The 17,146-nt window shown below is 35.5% G+C and overlaps 2 protein-coding genes across 2 annotated transcripts in view; both read right to left on the bottom strand.

Moving 5' to 3' along the window:
- Positions 1-5,824, bottom strand: part of LOC148945147 (uncharacterized) — an 18,390-nt gene extending 12,566 nt beyond the window's left edge. Inside the window, exons 1-2 of the mRNA XM_089099176.1 lie at positions 5,625-5,824; positions 87-170 (exon numbers count right to left, since the gene is read on the bottom strand). Coding sequence (XP_088955302.1) covers positions 87-170; positions 5,625-5,687 — 147 coding nt within the window. The 5' untranslated portion in view covers positions 5,688-5,824. The remainder of the gene's footprint in view (positions 1-86; positions 171-5,624) is intronic.
- LOC148945146 (isochorismatase domain-containing protein 1-like) lies at positions 5,736-17,146 on the bottom strand. The gene is made up of 3 exons (XM_089098954.1): positions 17,024-17,146; positions 13,173-13,499; positions 5,736-5,882 (listed from the first exon to the last, which is right to left on the bottom strand). The coding sequence occupies exons 1-3, from the start codon at positions 17,144-17,146 to the stop codon at positions 5,736-5,738; spliced, it is 597 nt and encodes a 198-aa protein (XP_088955080.1).

The raw sequence follows: 17,146 nt of genomic DNA, 5'->3' as shown, positions 1-17,146 counted from the left end.
GAATTGAGGCTTGTTTCAGTTTGAATAATTCCTCTTGCAAGAGACAACAGAGCCAAAATCTGAACAGAGTTTTAATGAAAAATTACCTCAAGGCTTACGAGGTGCTGTAATGTTTCTGAATCATAAAAAAGAGGGCACTGGGTATGATCCAACTCCAATATTTGATCAATCTAAAATAGAGAAAAAGTAAATTAGAAATTAATACAATTTGGTGCTGAACATTTTGCCCTTTTATGCTTCAATCTTCACGCGAGTTTTTCGCTGGTACAACATACCGTTGCAAAACCATGCAACAGTATGCTAGCTATAAAAATAATTTCTATAATTATTCTAAAATTTCTAATAATCGCTATAAAAATAATTTCTATAAAAATAACTAAGAATATTTCATTGGACTATTTTATAAATAAGAAAAACAAAATTGTACTTGAGTTGAAAAATTTTTCGAAAAAAGCTAGTCTTGTATTAATTAAATAAAAAACAAACAAAGAAGTATTTTCAAATGAAAGTAACGATCGACATTAAAACTTAAAACGAATAGAAATTATTCCGTATATGAGGGGGAATACCCCCTACTCATTCCCTCGCTCGTTGCGCTGAAGCTTTTTAGTGCTTTAAAAAAGCTTCTTATTCCAATCAAACAACCCTTGTGTTTCAAGAGTCACTTTTAAAAATTGGGACAAAAAGTCCAACTTTAGCGTAAAGAGCAAGGGATTGATGAGGGGGCAGCCCCTCTAATATACAGAATACATTCTGTTCATTATGAGTTTTAATGTTATTCCTCACTTTCAATTGAAAAAAACTGTTTGTTTTTTTTTAATTTAATTTCTGATCGTTTTTCAAATTGTGCCAGGAAATCCGCCTCCACCCCTCTTGAAAAATTCTTCCCGCTGAAAATTTACCTGGACTATTTCCTTCTTGCAGAAAAATCCCACCGGAAGATTGCCATTGAAAAATTCTCCTTACTTTTGAAAAAAAATGTTTTTATTTAGGTTCTGATCGTTTTTCAAATCACGCCAGAAATCCCTCCCCCACTGTGAAAGATTCCCTCTCTCTCTCCCAATGGAAAGTTCATCCCGTAGAAAACTCCTCCAGTAGAAAATCTTCCCAGGCAAAATCCGAGAGACAATTTTCTCCCCACTGAAAGTTTGTCCAGAAAATTCTCCCCATATGTAAAATTGAGCATCCAAATAAAAGACAAACAAAGGCAATTCCGCGAATGAATTCTGGTAAATTCTACCCCGTGCAAAATTTCCCTTGGACCCCCCCCCCCCCCACAAAAAAAAATCCGTAAATTTCTATAACAAATACTATGTCCAGACAATGAGCAAATTTGATTACTGGTAGTCCTTTCCCCTGGGACTTCGTGGGTCATATCATCCCCAGATGCATATTTTTGGACCTTTCAACATGCTGAACCAAATGGCTACCTGAAAATTTTGATCCGATGTCTTTGGGGGGATAATGGCGTGGATGGGAGGCTAGTTGTCTTCCTATCTTTTTGACCACTTAAAAAGGGTCCTAAAACTTTTAATTTCTGTTCGAATGAGCCCTCTCCCAATCATCTAGGACCATTGGTTCGATACAATCACCCCTGAAAAAAGCACACATCCGTGATCTTTCTTCTGGCCACAAATTTAAAATTTTCACATTTTTGTAGATAGGAGCTTGAAATATCTACACTGGTGTTCTCTGATATGCTGAATCTACGACTTTCATTAAGATTACTTGAGTTTTTGGAAGTGTTTACCCTCTTTTCTAAAATCTTCTGATGGGTAGCATTAAACTTAAATGAATTTTATGTATTTAGAGTCATCATAAAAGCCAATTCTTTTGATGTATTAATTGTCAACAAAATCTCCCTTTTTAAGGGTTTCGGTTAGTATTGGGCGAGTAGCTCCTTACTTACAATTCGTTACCACGAACTGTTTGATTTTTCTCCTTTTTTTTACTACAATTTAAAACAGAGTCCCCCCCCCCCTAAAATCCTTATCGTTTAACCAGTTAATTTAGTTGAATATTAAAACAAGAATAAAAGTTGGCCTTCTTCAAGGCCAACTTAAACAAAAATGTTTCAAAAATACAAAAAAAAAATAAATACAAAAAAAAAAAATAAATAAATAAATACAAAAAAAAAAAAAAATGTCATCATATCAACTGGTAAAATGAACTAAGACTTAATTTTCTGCATAAAGTACGCTACAATAATAACAAGTTTACGGTAACACATCATACACATAAACAAAGAGAAGAATAATGTACCTTTTTTCATGAAATTACCAAACGCTAATGAAGAGAAGTTTTGCTAAATTATATGGACACTGTTTACCCCCCCCCCCCAAAAAAAAAATCCCCGGATAATCGAAAGCTTAATACATCTAGAGCATTACATTACCCCTGATCAGGAGGGATATATACACATTTTTTCCATAACCCTAATTGATTTGCTTTTTCACTTTTAGATGAATGTTAGATTTTTTTATATTTGATGTTTTACATTTAACATTGTCATATAAAATTTACTATGACTTATTTCAAAATGTAAAAAATTTATTTCTTGAACTTAGATTTTAGGTTTTTTGACTTCTTATTTTTTTTTTTTTTTTTTTTTTTTCATTGACCAAAACTTGTATTTGAGAACTGTAATAATAAAAAAAAATTTCAATATATTGAAACGCATTATTTTATACTATGCTTTTTTAGATCAATTTTTTGTTTAGTAACAAAAAATGCTCAATCCTGCATGTATGTTTCATAAAACGTTTGGTACTCTTCCAAAAAAGTGGTCTTTGAAGAAATAAAAGCCAAGATAGGGTGACTAACTTCAAATAGCTTGGGGTACCAGTGGTTGCCAGTTTTCTACTTTTGCATCATATCTCTACTCTCTACAAGCAGGCTAGGATTTACGCATAGGCCCACCAGGCCTAGGGGCACACAATGCCGAGGGGGACAAAAAAAAAACCGAGCGATTTTTTTTCTTAACAAAAACTGAACTAATGTGATTTATCCTCAAAGTTCCACGTGCATTTTGCTGCTGCGCTGCCTATTCGCAGATAAGTGATTTTAAAACAACACAGGAATTCCGTAGCCACTTATGAACTCCCAGATGTCTCCCAAGAATGACAGCTGAGACCTCGGTATCACCTCTCTCTTGGATTACTTTTGGCTCATCACTCATCAGTTGCCTTCTGTTCAGGGCTTCCATTATCCTCAAATTTTCGGGGATTTCCCCGTAAATCTCTGTGTCTCCCCGAAAAAAGAATAGCTTGGGCCTAGGGGTGCCAAAGATTTTCATCCGGCCCTGCATACAAGGTCCATTTTCGGATGTTCTCTTCTTTTTTTTCAGCCAACATACTTCGCTGATTGGTATACAAAATAAGTAAATCTCTATTACAACAGGCATAATGGAAATCAAATCAATTGTTGGGGTTTTTTTTATTGAAAAATCTATCAAAGTCTGTTTTAGTTTCTCAGTCCAAATTCTGCTGCCATTTTTCTTATCCTTTTGGTGTTTTACATGATTCCGATATCACTTTAGTCATTTCCAAGAGTAGTCTATGCTATCTAGAACCTGTTTCAAATTAAATTCTGAAATATGGCTTTAAGTAACTTATTTGAAAGTTTTTATTTCACACAAAAAGTAACTTCATCAAGCTCCTGTTGCAAGTTCCCAGTTTTTTTTCATTCTCTTCAACTACTCTGCTTTGTCTGACAAGAGCGTCTCTTTCTCCCTCATTTCTTGCAATAGCGTCTTCTCTGCTTCATGCCTGAGGGAAGTCCAGTAACTCGCCTTTGCCTCTCTGGTTAACTGTAGTAAATTTTTCAAAACGGAGACATTTGTAATCCTCGCAATGTCTTTACGAATCGACAATAGCGAGTCGAGCTTTTACTGACTAAGCAGCAGATTAGTTTCCAACTGAAAAGAACAGGATAAACAGCAGCACTCCCATGATGAAAGCAAAGACAAGCGTTATAACTACTTTGGACATTGTCAGAACGCTAAATTTTCGGTCACATTCATGATGCTGACTAGATTATTCCAATGCAAAATTTTCGTTGGCAACAAAGCAAAGCCACCTTCTCTAATTCTAGCCAGAGTTCACCACGTATCGCACCCAGCCTCACGCTGAAATAAATTTAAAAGATATCACGTTTATTCCCCAACAAGTAACAGTGGACAAGCACAATGGTTTGAAGACTAAGACCTGGAAAACACTGAAGAATTTTCAGAAAAACAAATGATTGGATGCTACCACTGTCTGACGAGGCATTTCCTCATAGTTATTTTTCTGCTATTAAGGAGAGACCTGTAACTTGTGACATATTGGAAGCTGGAATTCAAGATTACCAAAATCTGAGAGAGGTAAGAATTAAAAGGAATTGTTATTGCATTTCCTTGAGTTTACTCAATTATTATTTCTATTCTGCACAAATATCTGAGTTGAAAGCAACATAGGAAAAATTACCACTATTTAAACTGTGGTTTCTTTACTACTCAGGAGTCTAAATTCATTTGGGGAGGCAGCTACACCTTAGCAATTAATTTGTTATTGTAGTGTGGCTACAGTGCGAGGATTAGATTATTTTGTATATTCTGTGGTATTCTTTCCTCGCCCACATTTTTCCTTTAATCCGTGCTGCATTAACCTTTTTTTCAAAATAAGGTTTGTTTTCATAAACCCGCATTTCATAGGGCACTGCCTACAAAACTGCAGTATCGAGTTGAACATAATAATATTTTATTGGGAAACCAAAATAAATTATCGCAACTGCAAAGACCTTCTATGATGGTGTATTTAAAAATCCGAAAATCCTCAAACTAAAAGGGGAACTCCAAATACACAATCTGATTGAATTTATTATGAACCATAAAGGGGATATTTGATTGCTCAACAGACCTTGTGATTCAAATTAGAAACAGCAATGACCCTACATCCTACATAGCATCTTAAAAAAGTGCAACAACTATAAACTGCTTGGAGTGGGGCGTGAGTATTTAGGTTAACCAACTGTAGGCTATATGTCAAACAACAAATCTTGACTGGAAAGGGAATGAAATTTCTGGAAACACATAGCTTTTGAATTATGGTTGGTTTTCTAGATTAAATTTTAAGCCAGTTAAAAAATTTTGAATAAAAGATTTATAAGAATTTATAAATTTATAAGATTTATAAGAATAAAAAATTCTGCATTACTTGAGTCAAAAATATTTTGCATTCCAAACGTTAAGCTGTACAGTAGTTTAGAAAACTACATCTTTCAGTTCTAGCGTCTATCTTGACCAAATGTTAAAATAGGCCAAGGATCACAGCTCATGTAGAATGTAAAGTATTTAAGATTGCTGAAATGAAATAGATAATACAAAGAAGGTTCCAGAGGAAAGGGGCCACAATCCCTTTTACTGCTTTCTTGATAAAGCCTTTACTTCTACAATCAATTAATAAATATACAGTAGCATAAATGCAACAAGCTCTTACTTCAAGCAATTGGGAAGCAGCAAAAGTGGCCTTTTACATCAAAAAGTGGCACAAAGTGATTTAGCGTGAAAAACTTGACAAAAAAGCGAAAATATGACACCACATGATCCCTCAGAATCATTTCAACTGTACTTTGAGCATACTTACCATAGCAGATAATGCTTTTAAGCACTGAACAAAAGATTTATCCTTATTCACTTGTCCCTTCATCTTACTAAACTAAAAACGCCACAGAGAAACCCAATTGTATAAAGCACTTTAAAACTTGGCCACCAAGCCAGTGTTTTCTGACACGTTTTTCACCAAATCCCGGATTTCATTGAAAGCAGGATGTTCTTTATCTCCAATTAATTTGAAAAGAATTGATTCACTGGTTGAGATGATGCAACCCTGCTGTTTCAGCCTCTAAAATTAGGAAAAAATAAAAATTAGCTGTTATCTTTTGACCCTGTCGACATTACAGTATAAGTATATATGAACAGTAGCAAAAAGTCCTATACTCTCAATTAAAGATTTATGACAAACATCAGTCTAGACCTCTCTTCATGACTTCGCCTTCGCGCACGCACGATGTCTAGTGCAATACGATGGGCTTATGGGAAACTATTACTGTGGTGCAAAGATATTTTCCTTTTCTGAGCGCTTTAATCTGTATCACTTCTGAAGAAACTTTTCGCTACTGTTCGTATATACTTATACTGTGGTCAACATACACAATTCACTATACATAATCAGCAGTGTTGCAACACTTATTAGCTAAGTAGCTAGTCTAAAACTATGATATGATATAAACATGAGAACGAGGGAGCGGGTAGCAGTCTTCCCAGAAATCAGAGACAACTACTGTTCTTCAAACTCTTATTGCAAGTTCCCAATTTTCTGCTTCTTCCCTTTACAATCAGATCAGTCACAAATTTTCATATCATAGGCAGCGCAATAGCGCTGCCTAAGTAAAGAACGTTGTTGGCACAATCTATTTTTTTTATTTTTTTATTTGGTTTTTCCATACTAGGGCACTTCGTATCGAAGCAGTTGTCGCTGAAACTTAGAAAAGGGCTCATTAAATTGGAAATTGGAATGGCTAGTGCCCTTTTTAATAGTCGAAAGTGATTGGAGGGCAACTACCCCCTCCCCCACGCCCATCATTCACCCAAACACATCCAATCAAAATTTTGAGATAGCCATTTTGTTCAGTGTAGTTGATTTCCAGACAGCAAATATATTTTTGATGAGGACACTCCCCCACAACCCTCAGGACAAGGGTTTTAAGTTATGCCCTGGGGGCATATAAGAACGATGTTGGCACACTGTATTATTTATTATTTTTTTTCCTTTAGAGCAGGGCACTTCGTATCGAAGAAGTTGTCGTAGAAACTTCGAAAAGGGCTCATTCGATTTGAAATTGGAGTGGCTTGTGCCCTTGTTAGTAGTCTAAAGTGATTGAAAGGCGACTAACACCCCTTCCAAGTCCACCATTTCCCGAAACACATCCAATCAAAATTTTGAGATATCCATTTTGTGCAGCATAGTTGATTTCCAGATAGAAATTATGTTTTTGAGGAGGACACTCCCCCACAGCCGTCAGGGCAAGTGTTGTAAGTTATGCCCTGGGGGCATATAAGGTTTTATATAGAATGCACAGTCGTAGAAACTTCAAAAAAGGCTCATTCGATTGGAAATTCAAAGGGCTAGTGCCCTTTTTAATAATCGAAAGTGACTGGAGGGCAACTAACTCCCCTCTCACACCCACCTTTTCCCCAAACACATCCAATCAAAATTTTGATATTGCCATTTTGTTCAACGTAGTCGAAAAAAGTTCTGTAAATTAGTTCTTCCACGCCCACCATTTCCCCAAACACATCAAATAAAAATTTTGAAATAGCCGATTTGTCCCACGACGTTCAAATTTCAGGAAATTATACCTTTGAGCAGGACACTCCCCCCACAGTCTTCAGGGCAAGGGTTATTTGTTAGGCCATGGGAGCAGGTAGGAACTTTATTGAAATGATCGTCGTAGAAACTTGAAAAAGGCCTGATTCAATTGGAAAATCAAAGTGCTACGACGCTTTTTAATAGCCAAAAGGGATGAGGGAAAGAAACCCCCCCTCTCACCCCCAGCATTTACTCAAACACTTCCACTCAAAACTTTTAGATAGCCATTTTATTCTACGTAGTTGAAAGTTCTGGAAATTAGGTATTATAGGATGACAACCCCTCCCCCCACCGTCTACAGAGCAAGGGTTGTAAGTTATGCCCTGGGGGCATATACAGTTTTTTATTGAAAGCGTTGTCGTAGAAAATTTAAAAGGGCCCATTTAATTGGAAATTGAAAGGGCTAGTGCCCCTTTTAATAGTCGGAAGTGATTGGAGGGCAGCTAACCCCCCTCTCACACCCAAGATTTCCCCAAACACATCCGATCAGAATTTTGAGATATTCATTTTGTACAAAGTAGTCGAAAAAAGTTCTGGAAATTAGGTCTTTTAGGATGATAACCCCAGCAGAGCCCTCAGTGCAAGGGTTGTAAGTTATGCCCTGGGGGCATATAAGTATTAAATAGAAAGTTGTTGTAGAAATTTCAAAAAGGGCTCATTTGATTGGAAAATGAAATTGCCCTTTCTAATAGTCGAAAGTGAGTGGAGAGTAATTGACCCCCCTCTCATGCCCACCATCTCCCCAAACACATTCAATAAAAGTTTAGAGATAGCAAATTTGTTCAATGTAGTTGAAAGTTCTGGAAATTATGTATCTAAGGATGACAAACCCCCCAGGTTAAAGGTTGTAAGTTATGCCCTGGGCGCATATAAGGTTTTTATAGATAGAGTTGTTGTAAAAACTTCAAAAGGGGCTCATTCAATTGGATATTGAGAGGGCTAGTACCCTTTTTAATAGTTGAAAGTAATTGGAGGGTAACTAACCCCCTCTCACGCCCACCATTCCCCCAAACACATTCAATCAAAATTTTCAGATAGCCATTTTGTTCAACGTTGCAGAAAGTTCTGGAAATTAGGTCTTTGAGAATGACAACCACCTAGCCCTCAGGGCAAGGGTTGTAAGTTATGCCCTGCGGGAATAACTTACAACCCTGAGGGCATATAAGCTTTTATTGAAAGCGTTATCGTAGAAACTTCAAAAGGGGTCATTCGATTGGAAATTGAAAGGGCTAGTGCCTTTTTTAATAGTTGAAATTGATTGGAGAGTGACTAACGCCCTCTCACGCATACCATTTTCCCAGACACATTCAATCAGAATTTTTTGATAGCCATTTTGTTTAACGTAGTTGAAAGTTGTGGAAATCAGGTCTTAGAGGATGACAACCACCCTCACAGCCTTTAGGGTAAGGGTTGTAATTTATGCCCTGGGGACATACAAGGTGTTTATAGAAAGCGGTGTCGTAGAAACTCAAAAAGGGCTCATTTGATTCGAAATCGAAAGGCCTAGTGCCCTTTTTAAGAGTCGAAAGTGATTGGAAGACTTGACATTTTTTTAGTAAAGATCGATGTGGGTATAATGTATTATTTTTTGTTGTTGTTGCTGTTTAGACCAGGGCACTTCGAAGGAGTTGTCGTAGGAACTTCGAAAAGGGCTCATTCGATTGAAAATAGAAAGAGCTGACGCACTTATTAATAGTCGAAAGTGATTGGAGGGAAACTAGTCCCCCTCGCACGCTCAGCCTCCCATTTGCCTTTATTTTTAAAAACTAAATGTTGCCTTAAGATTAAATCAGAATGCACTGTGTTAATGCTAACTCCCAATAAGGCATCTCAGCAGTATCCCAAGAACGACTGAGGGTATTATGTTCAAACTTTCGGGGCGACCTCCATTACTACTTCTGCTCTTAAAATTTAACCAAATCAAAATAACGTAAGTGTATCCAAGCTATCAAAGAAAGTAAACATATTTTTTCGTGAATGGTATCAAGTTTTCCATTTCAGATCAACTAGAGGAGGTATGAAACTGAATTAAACGCTGCTATTTGTGTCCAGATTTTGAAAAGGGTGCATATTGTCAAAAATTGCTGAAAATTTTTTTCCAGCATACAAATAGCAGGCCAAACTATAAATTCTTAAGAAAACGAAAAGATTTAAAAGTATTATTTTCTTTTTCCCTGAAAACACTATGTCAATATAAAACGAACAGAAATTAATTAAAAAACGTTTTCCACAAAATAAGTTTTTCAAAGAAAAGTAAAGAATTCCATTAATAAAAAATGAGCAAAAATAAAATCAAATAATCTACCAAGCGTGAAACTACCACAAATCAGCATCGATAAATAAATGAAACCCAAAACGAACAGAAATTACGATAAATATCCGAGTCAAACTCAAGACGAGCACAAATTAACATAAGTTGGGCTCAAAACCCCCATGCCTTCCCAAGGCCAGAACATAAATTGCACTTTACTGAAAAAAATACAAATGAACGTGCATTGTCAGTTTAATATACATATACTAATATTTAGCAATCAAAATGTTAATATTAAATGATTTATTAAAGTTATAAAAGTAAAAACATTTTGAGTTATAAAAGTAAAAGGAGTCAGTAGGTTTCATCAAAAGGTAATGAATTGTATACATAGTCTGGTGAACATACCCTATTTTGTCTCATATCTTGGCTATCGAGCTGGAAATTCATTAGTTTCCATTTTTTCGAGGCGTGGAATATGGGACTTTTTAGGGTATGTTTAAAACTGTTTAGTTTTCTTTTTTTTTGTATGGTGAAAAGGTTTTTGTGTTTGACACTGATTTCAAGTATATACATTTTATGACGTAACGGACGGAATGGACAAAGCTTATAAGGAATGGACAAAACTTAAGTTTTGTCCATTACTAAAAAAAAACAAAAAAAACACTCAAAATGGGAGGACTAATACGACAAAAAAATTCACAAGATATCTTAGAATTTTTAAGACATTAGGAAGACATTGGCCCTTAGACTCCCCTTACCCCTGACGGATCTGCCTGGATGAGATGAATACTTGAATACTATATTTTTGGCTGTTATGGCAATAACTCAAGAAAAAGAAGTCTTTGTTTCCTGTTAGATATTGGTTAGAAAATTACTGTTATTATTACAACTCTCCAATTGTTAATTGCAAATAGGTTTAAAATATTTTCTGATGGCTAAGTTGTTTAATCTTGGTTACCCAATATCAGCATGAATTACTTCGAAATTTTTTTCAATGTAGATGAGATAGATGCTCAAAAAGAGTGAGATAAGACTTCGTGGCAAGTTTTCCAATGAAATGCGTCTGAATTAGCAGTTGGAGCCAATTAATCTCACAAAATAAATATGAATATGTTTTCCAAGTAGCTAAAAAGTGATTTTAAAAAAGCACGCAGGAAAGACAGCCTTTAGACTAATTGTGCCGGATTCGTTTATTGTCAATGGCCATGTTAGCTATGAAAGATAAATTTGTTAGTCAAGAAGGGTCATATCAATCCTGAAACATCAAATTCAAGGTGGAATTAAGAAAAACTTTACTAAAACGCATTCGTCCCAAAATTTAATGCAGCCCATTCAAAATAAATGGATACTATACACATTTAGGAAATCCCTGGATCAAACAGTTTTTTGTAAAAATTTATAAGTAGAGTAGTATTTATAAGTAGTATCTTATTATAAAAATTTATAATAAGAGGTTTCTATTGACCCTTGTCAATAGAAACCAAAACCCTAAAGCCTAGCTGGTGACAGCCTACTGCAAGTTATATGTCTTGTAGCAGTTCATTAAATTCAAGGCACTGAACTAGCCTGGTGTATTCTTCGACTTCTTTGTGAGGGTGTATCAATCAGGCTTTTAACTGTGGGTGGTAGTTTACGGTGTTTGAAGCACTTTAAAAAACTATTTTCAAGAGCATAATATGTGGGCGCTAGAGCATTACATTCAAATAGGTAATGGCTTTATTTTTCCCATTGCAGAACTTACAATAAGGGGATGAGGGGTGACATGAGTTACATTAGGGATTTGCTAAACCTGTAACCACAGCTCATTTGACGCTGTATGGGTTCTATGGTAAATTTTGGAAAGAAATTTGGTGGTAAATGGAGATAAATTTGGTTTACCATTTGCAGAATGGGCCTCTGATAATTTGCATTGAGAGATAACTCTTAGGGCAATGGGTCTCTGACTTGACTGGTTTTTAGCCTTTTCATCTGCGCAACTGTCATTCATAATACCTGAGTGGCAGCGAATGCACTGGAGGTACATTTTTATACCTTCAGAAGCAAGGGCATTTGTTGTTAGACAATGAAAAATATGTTTAAAACATATTGTGAGGACTAATCTCGGAGCCTCAAGGCTGTGAGGTCAAGTCTAGAAGTGCACGGCTGTAAGATCGAATCTGAGCCTGAATTTTTAAGGGCAGCATTTAATTCCACGCAAACAACAGTTTCATAGACAATGCTGCAGTACCAACAAAACATACTGGTATTTAGATCTATTGTTAAAAGATGTTGAGACACCAAATCTCCCAGCTAACAATGCTATTCAAAAGTCATTAAATCATTCCTGTCTTGTTTGAAACATTCCCAAATGCTATGGTGGCTTGACGAGTGCAAAGAGGCAGTAAGAAGAAAAGAAAAGTCAGGAACTCGTTCCAGTATAATCTTTTTTCACAATCAGCAATAGAAAATCAACAAGCTTCAGCAGGTGTCAACTTTTTTTGTGAGAGAGCAAAGACACTAACCAGGTAGAATTTTTGATTCCAACGTGATTTCTTATCTGCTTCCTAAAAGGTCCATCATTTCATTACTTGAATAAATGGTAGCAATAAAGATCTGAATTATCAAGAAAAATTACTCAGCAATTGATATCAAACTTGTCAAAACTGATCAAGAAAAAGCCATGATCTTCATTGATATTTGCAATCAAAGTTATTTATAACTATTTTTTAGTTCATTGGCATTTAATTTTCTAGTTCGAGTGGTTTTAGGTCAACTCCAGCTACTCTAAATTTGGCCACCTCAGCCAGTATCCTATCTCTCTTTGAATTCCACCTCAGCCAGTTTAAATTTAAATTCAAACTGTACTCACTTTCCTTTGAAATTTATCATTGAAAAAGACGTTTTTCATTGGAATTTAAACTCTACATATGATGTTCTTTAAGTCTTTTGTAGGTTGTTTTTTTTAGTCAGGTCACTGTTATTTGGTTAGTTTGCATTTTCTTTTCTGAAGTTTCTTGGTATATTTCCTTTCTCCTCTCTTTCTCAGAAATTTCTATCCCCTTCCCCCATTACTGTTCCTTGCTTTAATTTTTTGGGTTTTATGGGACAAATAGTATTTCTGCAAGTATAAAAAAAAATAGCAAGGATATGTCATATTCAAAATATGACCCAATATGAGAAAAAAACAAAAATTTTTAGAATATACCCAATATTCCCTGATAATAGTTACAGTTTCTTTTCCTAGTGTAGAAATCACAAAAAAAACAAATTAAATAGAAAGCCTACGTTTCTAAATAAAACAGGATTAGACCTAAAACAATCAAGGACCAATCTCTATTAGATGAGGATATCAACCCCTCAGTGTGGATGAAACACACTTGTCAATATGTGCAGTGTAACAGGAATCATATTAGAATAGGCATTGTAAAGTGGAATCAGAACTGTATAGAATTTATGCATCATTCAATCATTAATACACACTGGGAAGACATATTTTAAAAGCTACTAAGCCCATATAACAAGAGGCTTACATCAAATGCAAGAAACCTGTCTTCTTGACTCCTTGACCCTGAAGCATCAGCAACAATATGAACACAAAATCCTCGGTTTAGGAGGTCTAATGCAGTTTGCTCCACACAAACATGGGCTTCTATGCCAAATAATACCACAGTATCATAGCTCTCTTGCTGTAGTGCTTTCAATTTCTCTTCAACAGGGGGTATTACCATGCTAAATTTGGTTTTTGGATAGACACCAAGAGCATGGCTAACATCAATTTCTGAGACAGTGTTGCCTAGGCCTTTAGGATACTGCTCAGTAACAATTAATGGCACCCTTAAAATATGTGCAGCAGAAACCTAAAAAATAAATAAAAGGCTATTTCAACTGAAAAAATATAATGAAAATATACTTTCTTTAAAAACAATTGGATAGGGGGCAAAAAGGTGGCAAATACAAAACTAGCATATACCTCAGGAGTGAACAGCAAAAGTTTTAACAGGAGGAGGAGGAGGAAAAGTAAAAAGGGTCATTTTTCATTGCTGTTTTTCTAATTTTCCCAGGAGTGGGACATCCTTCACACATAAGACCCCTTATAAATGTATGCCAGTCCCTGCAGATTCTTGTAACCAATCCATTTGGTAAGACTTTTTCACAAGAGTAAGTATATTTCCTTGGCCCTATTTCTACTTTTGCCCCCAGAGAATCAAGGAAGAGTCTCCAGTCAATCAGTTTGCAACATCTATCACATACTCCCACTTGGGCTGGATATATATGTTGAGCCTGCATAGGCTTGTCTATTACATGGCCTGTAGTATATTGCTGGATTTTCCTTTTTTGATGGGAATTTTGGCCTATCTACAACCTAGACTGTTCCCCTAGTGGAGCTTCCAGTAAAGCCAAAACATCAAAACTGAGCCTCAGGACGAATCTGCAACTGATGATGACAGTTGCAAAGACAGGGGTAACAATTTTGGAAGTGATTCTAAAGACTAATCTTGGCTTCTGGGGCATGGACAGACCCAAAACCAGACATGAATCTATGGTAACACTGTTGATGACAAAGCAATACAATATATCAGTGAAACAACTGAGAATTTTGACAAACAATTTCATTAGTAAAAATTGTTTTATCACTTGTGTGTTTGTGCAAAGGAAGTAAATAAGATGACAACTGGAAAAACATAAGTTTCTTTTAATATTTATCTATTTATTAAATAAAAATAATGGCAAGCGAAAAGATTGGCTGATGTTTATAATTCCTGGAGAATTAAAAAAGTGGACATAAAAAAGCACTTCTCCATGTTTTAGAAAAAAAGTATTGATAAGCATCAAAAAGAATATCCTTATTCCATAAACTTCCTTTATTGGCACTAACATTAAACAAATTCGTCTGCTGAAAAATTGAGGTTTCTTAAGGACCTTTCTGTATATGGAATCAACTCACTAGTTTCAAATCATACTTCAACGAAGTTAAAAAAACGTGTTTTTATTTCAACTGAAAGTAAGGAGCAACATTGAAACTTAAAACGAACAGAAATTATTTTGTAAAGGAGGGGGCTGACCCCTTTTCAACCTCTCACCCATTATGCAAAAGTTTTTTTGTGCTTCAAAAAGCTTCTGATCCCAACTCAATGGCCCTAGTGTTTAAAGGATTGGAACAAAAAGTCAAAGTTTAGAATAAGGAACAAGGGGATGAGAGTTGGGTAGCACCCAGCATGTACGGAATAATTTCTGTTTGTTTTAAGTTTTATTGTTGCTCCTCACTTTCAGTTGAAAAAAATTTTACTTCTTATTTAATTTCTGGTTGTTTTCAGAATCATACTCAGAACTAACCAAGATATGATGTGGGCTATTGGGCCTGATTTCTTGCTTCTAAATTGTAGATATCAATAATTGCAAATTAATAGGTAGCATCCTGCTTTTTCAATTTTCTGCTTAAGATTTAAAATGCTGGATTGTCATCAAAATTTTTGGAATTTTTTTATTGTTTAGTCAGAAAAAATCTTAATAATATGTTTTAAGTTCTCAATAATAATTTTACTACAGAATTTCAGGTCAATGGTTATTATTTTTTTTTTTTTTCATATGCTGAGTTCTATTTTGTTTTCTATATTTATTTAGTGTTCTTCCTTTTATTTTGATTCATTATGATGAATTGGGCTGAATGATAGCCAACTGTTCCCTTTTTCAAGCAGTTTCTTTTCTTGAATGCAACTTTTTGTCATACTGAGTTTTATTAATAGAAAGTACTTCAGTTGAACTGAATTGAAAGTGTTTAATCTTGAAATTTTTTATAATAGACTTATTGGTGAATTGAAACATTGCAAATAAATAGAAAAAAATATCACCATTCAAAATTGTAAAAAACTAAGCTGCCAGTAACACTAACCACCAGCCCCCCCCCCCCAAAAAAACTCCTAGCGAGGTTTCTGATGTCTTACCTCAGGTTTTCTACCTCTGCACCAGTAGGGATGTAAATGTGATATTACTACCCCTCCCCCCAGTACCAATAATAAAGGTGTATACCAAAAACGGATATTCAGAAACTAAAATGCACTCTTTGAGACATCTGCCCACCACCCCTCTTTCATTACCTCAAAATGACCCACCACCCCTCTTTCATGCTAGCTGACACATGCTTACCCATCACTGTATATAATTTTACAAAATATGAAGCAATCAGTTTTTCTGAAATAAGAAGGGAGGTATTGCCCATCAACACCTTTATTCAGGGTTAATTTAAATGAAGGAGGTGAAACATTATTTCTTACAAGACATCTAGTCCTGCAACATGTTAAATTCAAATGGTAGGAGTAAGGCAACAAATCTACAGAGCAAACACTTTATCAGACTACTGTGACCCTTCATGGTTTGATCTTGAGTCCTTAAAAGGAATGGTTTTCACTTTGCAACTTACTGTTGCTTGAAATTTATTAGTACCTCAATATACTTATTCAAATCAGAATATCAATTGATCTGCAGGTGATTACAAAAGGGCAACTCTAACTAACATATTTTTATTTTACTTGGAGAATTAAAATTACTAAAGACTAAGATTTAAGGTATGGGAGGTCATGACATAGAAATATGTCTTTAAAAGCTTATTAGATATTGTCATGTTCGCCCTATACTTCCATTTTTAGTTTTAAAGATAGTCTAGCTCTGAGCCCCAACATATACAGGGAGACAGTACCTACCTTCCTTTTATTCTAGACTTTCTGATAAAACTTACATTTATGCTAAATAGATATTCAATTTTCTATTGGCAGCATTTTTTGCAGGGTATAGAGACTCTTTGTCGTTTTTTCCACATTAATAATTTTACCTTATTTTGGAAACTACTTTAAGAAATTAAAATCTCCGAATATTGCTTGCAGGAAAAATAATTCTGATGATTGATATCTAGAGGATTTTGGTGCATGTCTCACCTCTCCTTCCTACAAGGATGATACTAGTCTAATTGAGGGAGTTCAGAGGCATGCCACAAAGTACATAGCTGGCCTACATGGTATCCCTTACAACAAGATGCTAGAACACCAGCAGCTGCCAAGACTTGTTTTTAGTTGCTTTTGTGGTGACATGATGCTGGCCTATACAAGTATAATACTCAATCAAATAACCTCCTCTTTACTGAACATTCAAGCCAGCATCATACAAGAGGTCACTCACATAAGCTATCGAAACATCTGTTTAATGCACAAACATGGCAACATTTCTCCTCCAAGCATGCTGTCAACAACTGGAATAGTTTTCAAGATGGAATAATGATTGTGCCCACAGCTGCATCCTTTCAGTCCTGACTTGACAAGGAATGGAATCACAAGACATAAAAAGTATGAATGGGGCTGCCCATCCCATTCAATTACCCACTGATTCCAGCCTCATCATAAGAATGTCTTGTTGGGAGGCTGATGCTGCTTGTCATATCTGACCATCCTGCATACTCTATCTGAAGTTGCTGTTGTATGGTGGTGTCAGCTTTAAACCATTGAAGAATGGTCAT

Source organism: Artemia sp. Qi Xiang Cuo, chromosome 13, assembly GCF_049724085.1.
Source record: "Artemia sp. Qi Xiang Cuo chromosome 13, ASM4972408v1, whole genome shotgun sequence".
Taxonomy (NCBI): Eukaryota; Metazoa; Arthropoda; class Branchiopoda; order Anostraca; family Artemiidae; genus Artemia; species Artemia sp. Qi Xiang Cuo.
Note: the sequence above shows the minus strand (reverse complement) of the source record. Positions and strands in the feature narration are given on the sequence as shown.

Bases quoted from the DNA above. Each gene is read 5' to 3' on its own strand.
- LOC148945146 (XM_089098954.1), bottom strand. From the start codon at position 17,146: ATGACCATTCTTCAATGGTTTAAAGCTGACACCACCATACAACAGCAA. The intron at 13,500-17,023 runs GCTGGAATCAGT...TTTATTTTTTAG, and splicing joins CAAGACATTCTTATGATGAG to GTTTCTGCTGCACATATTTT. The intron at 5,883-13,172 runs GTAAGCCTCTTG...TCCTAATTTTAG, and splicing joins ACAGGTTTCTTGCATTTGAT to AGGCTGAAACAGCAGGGTTG.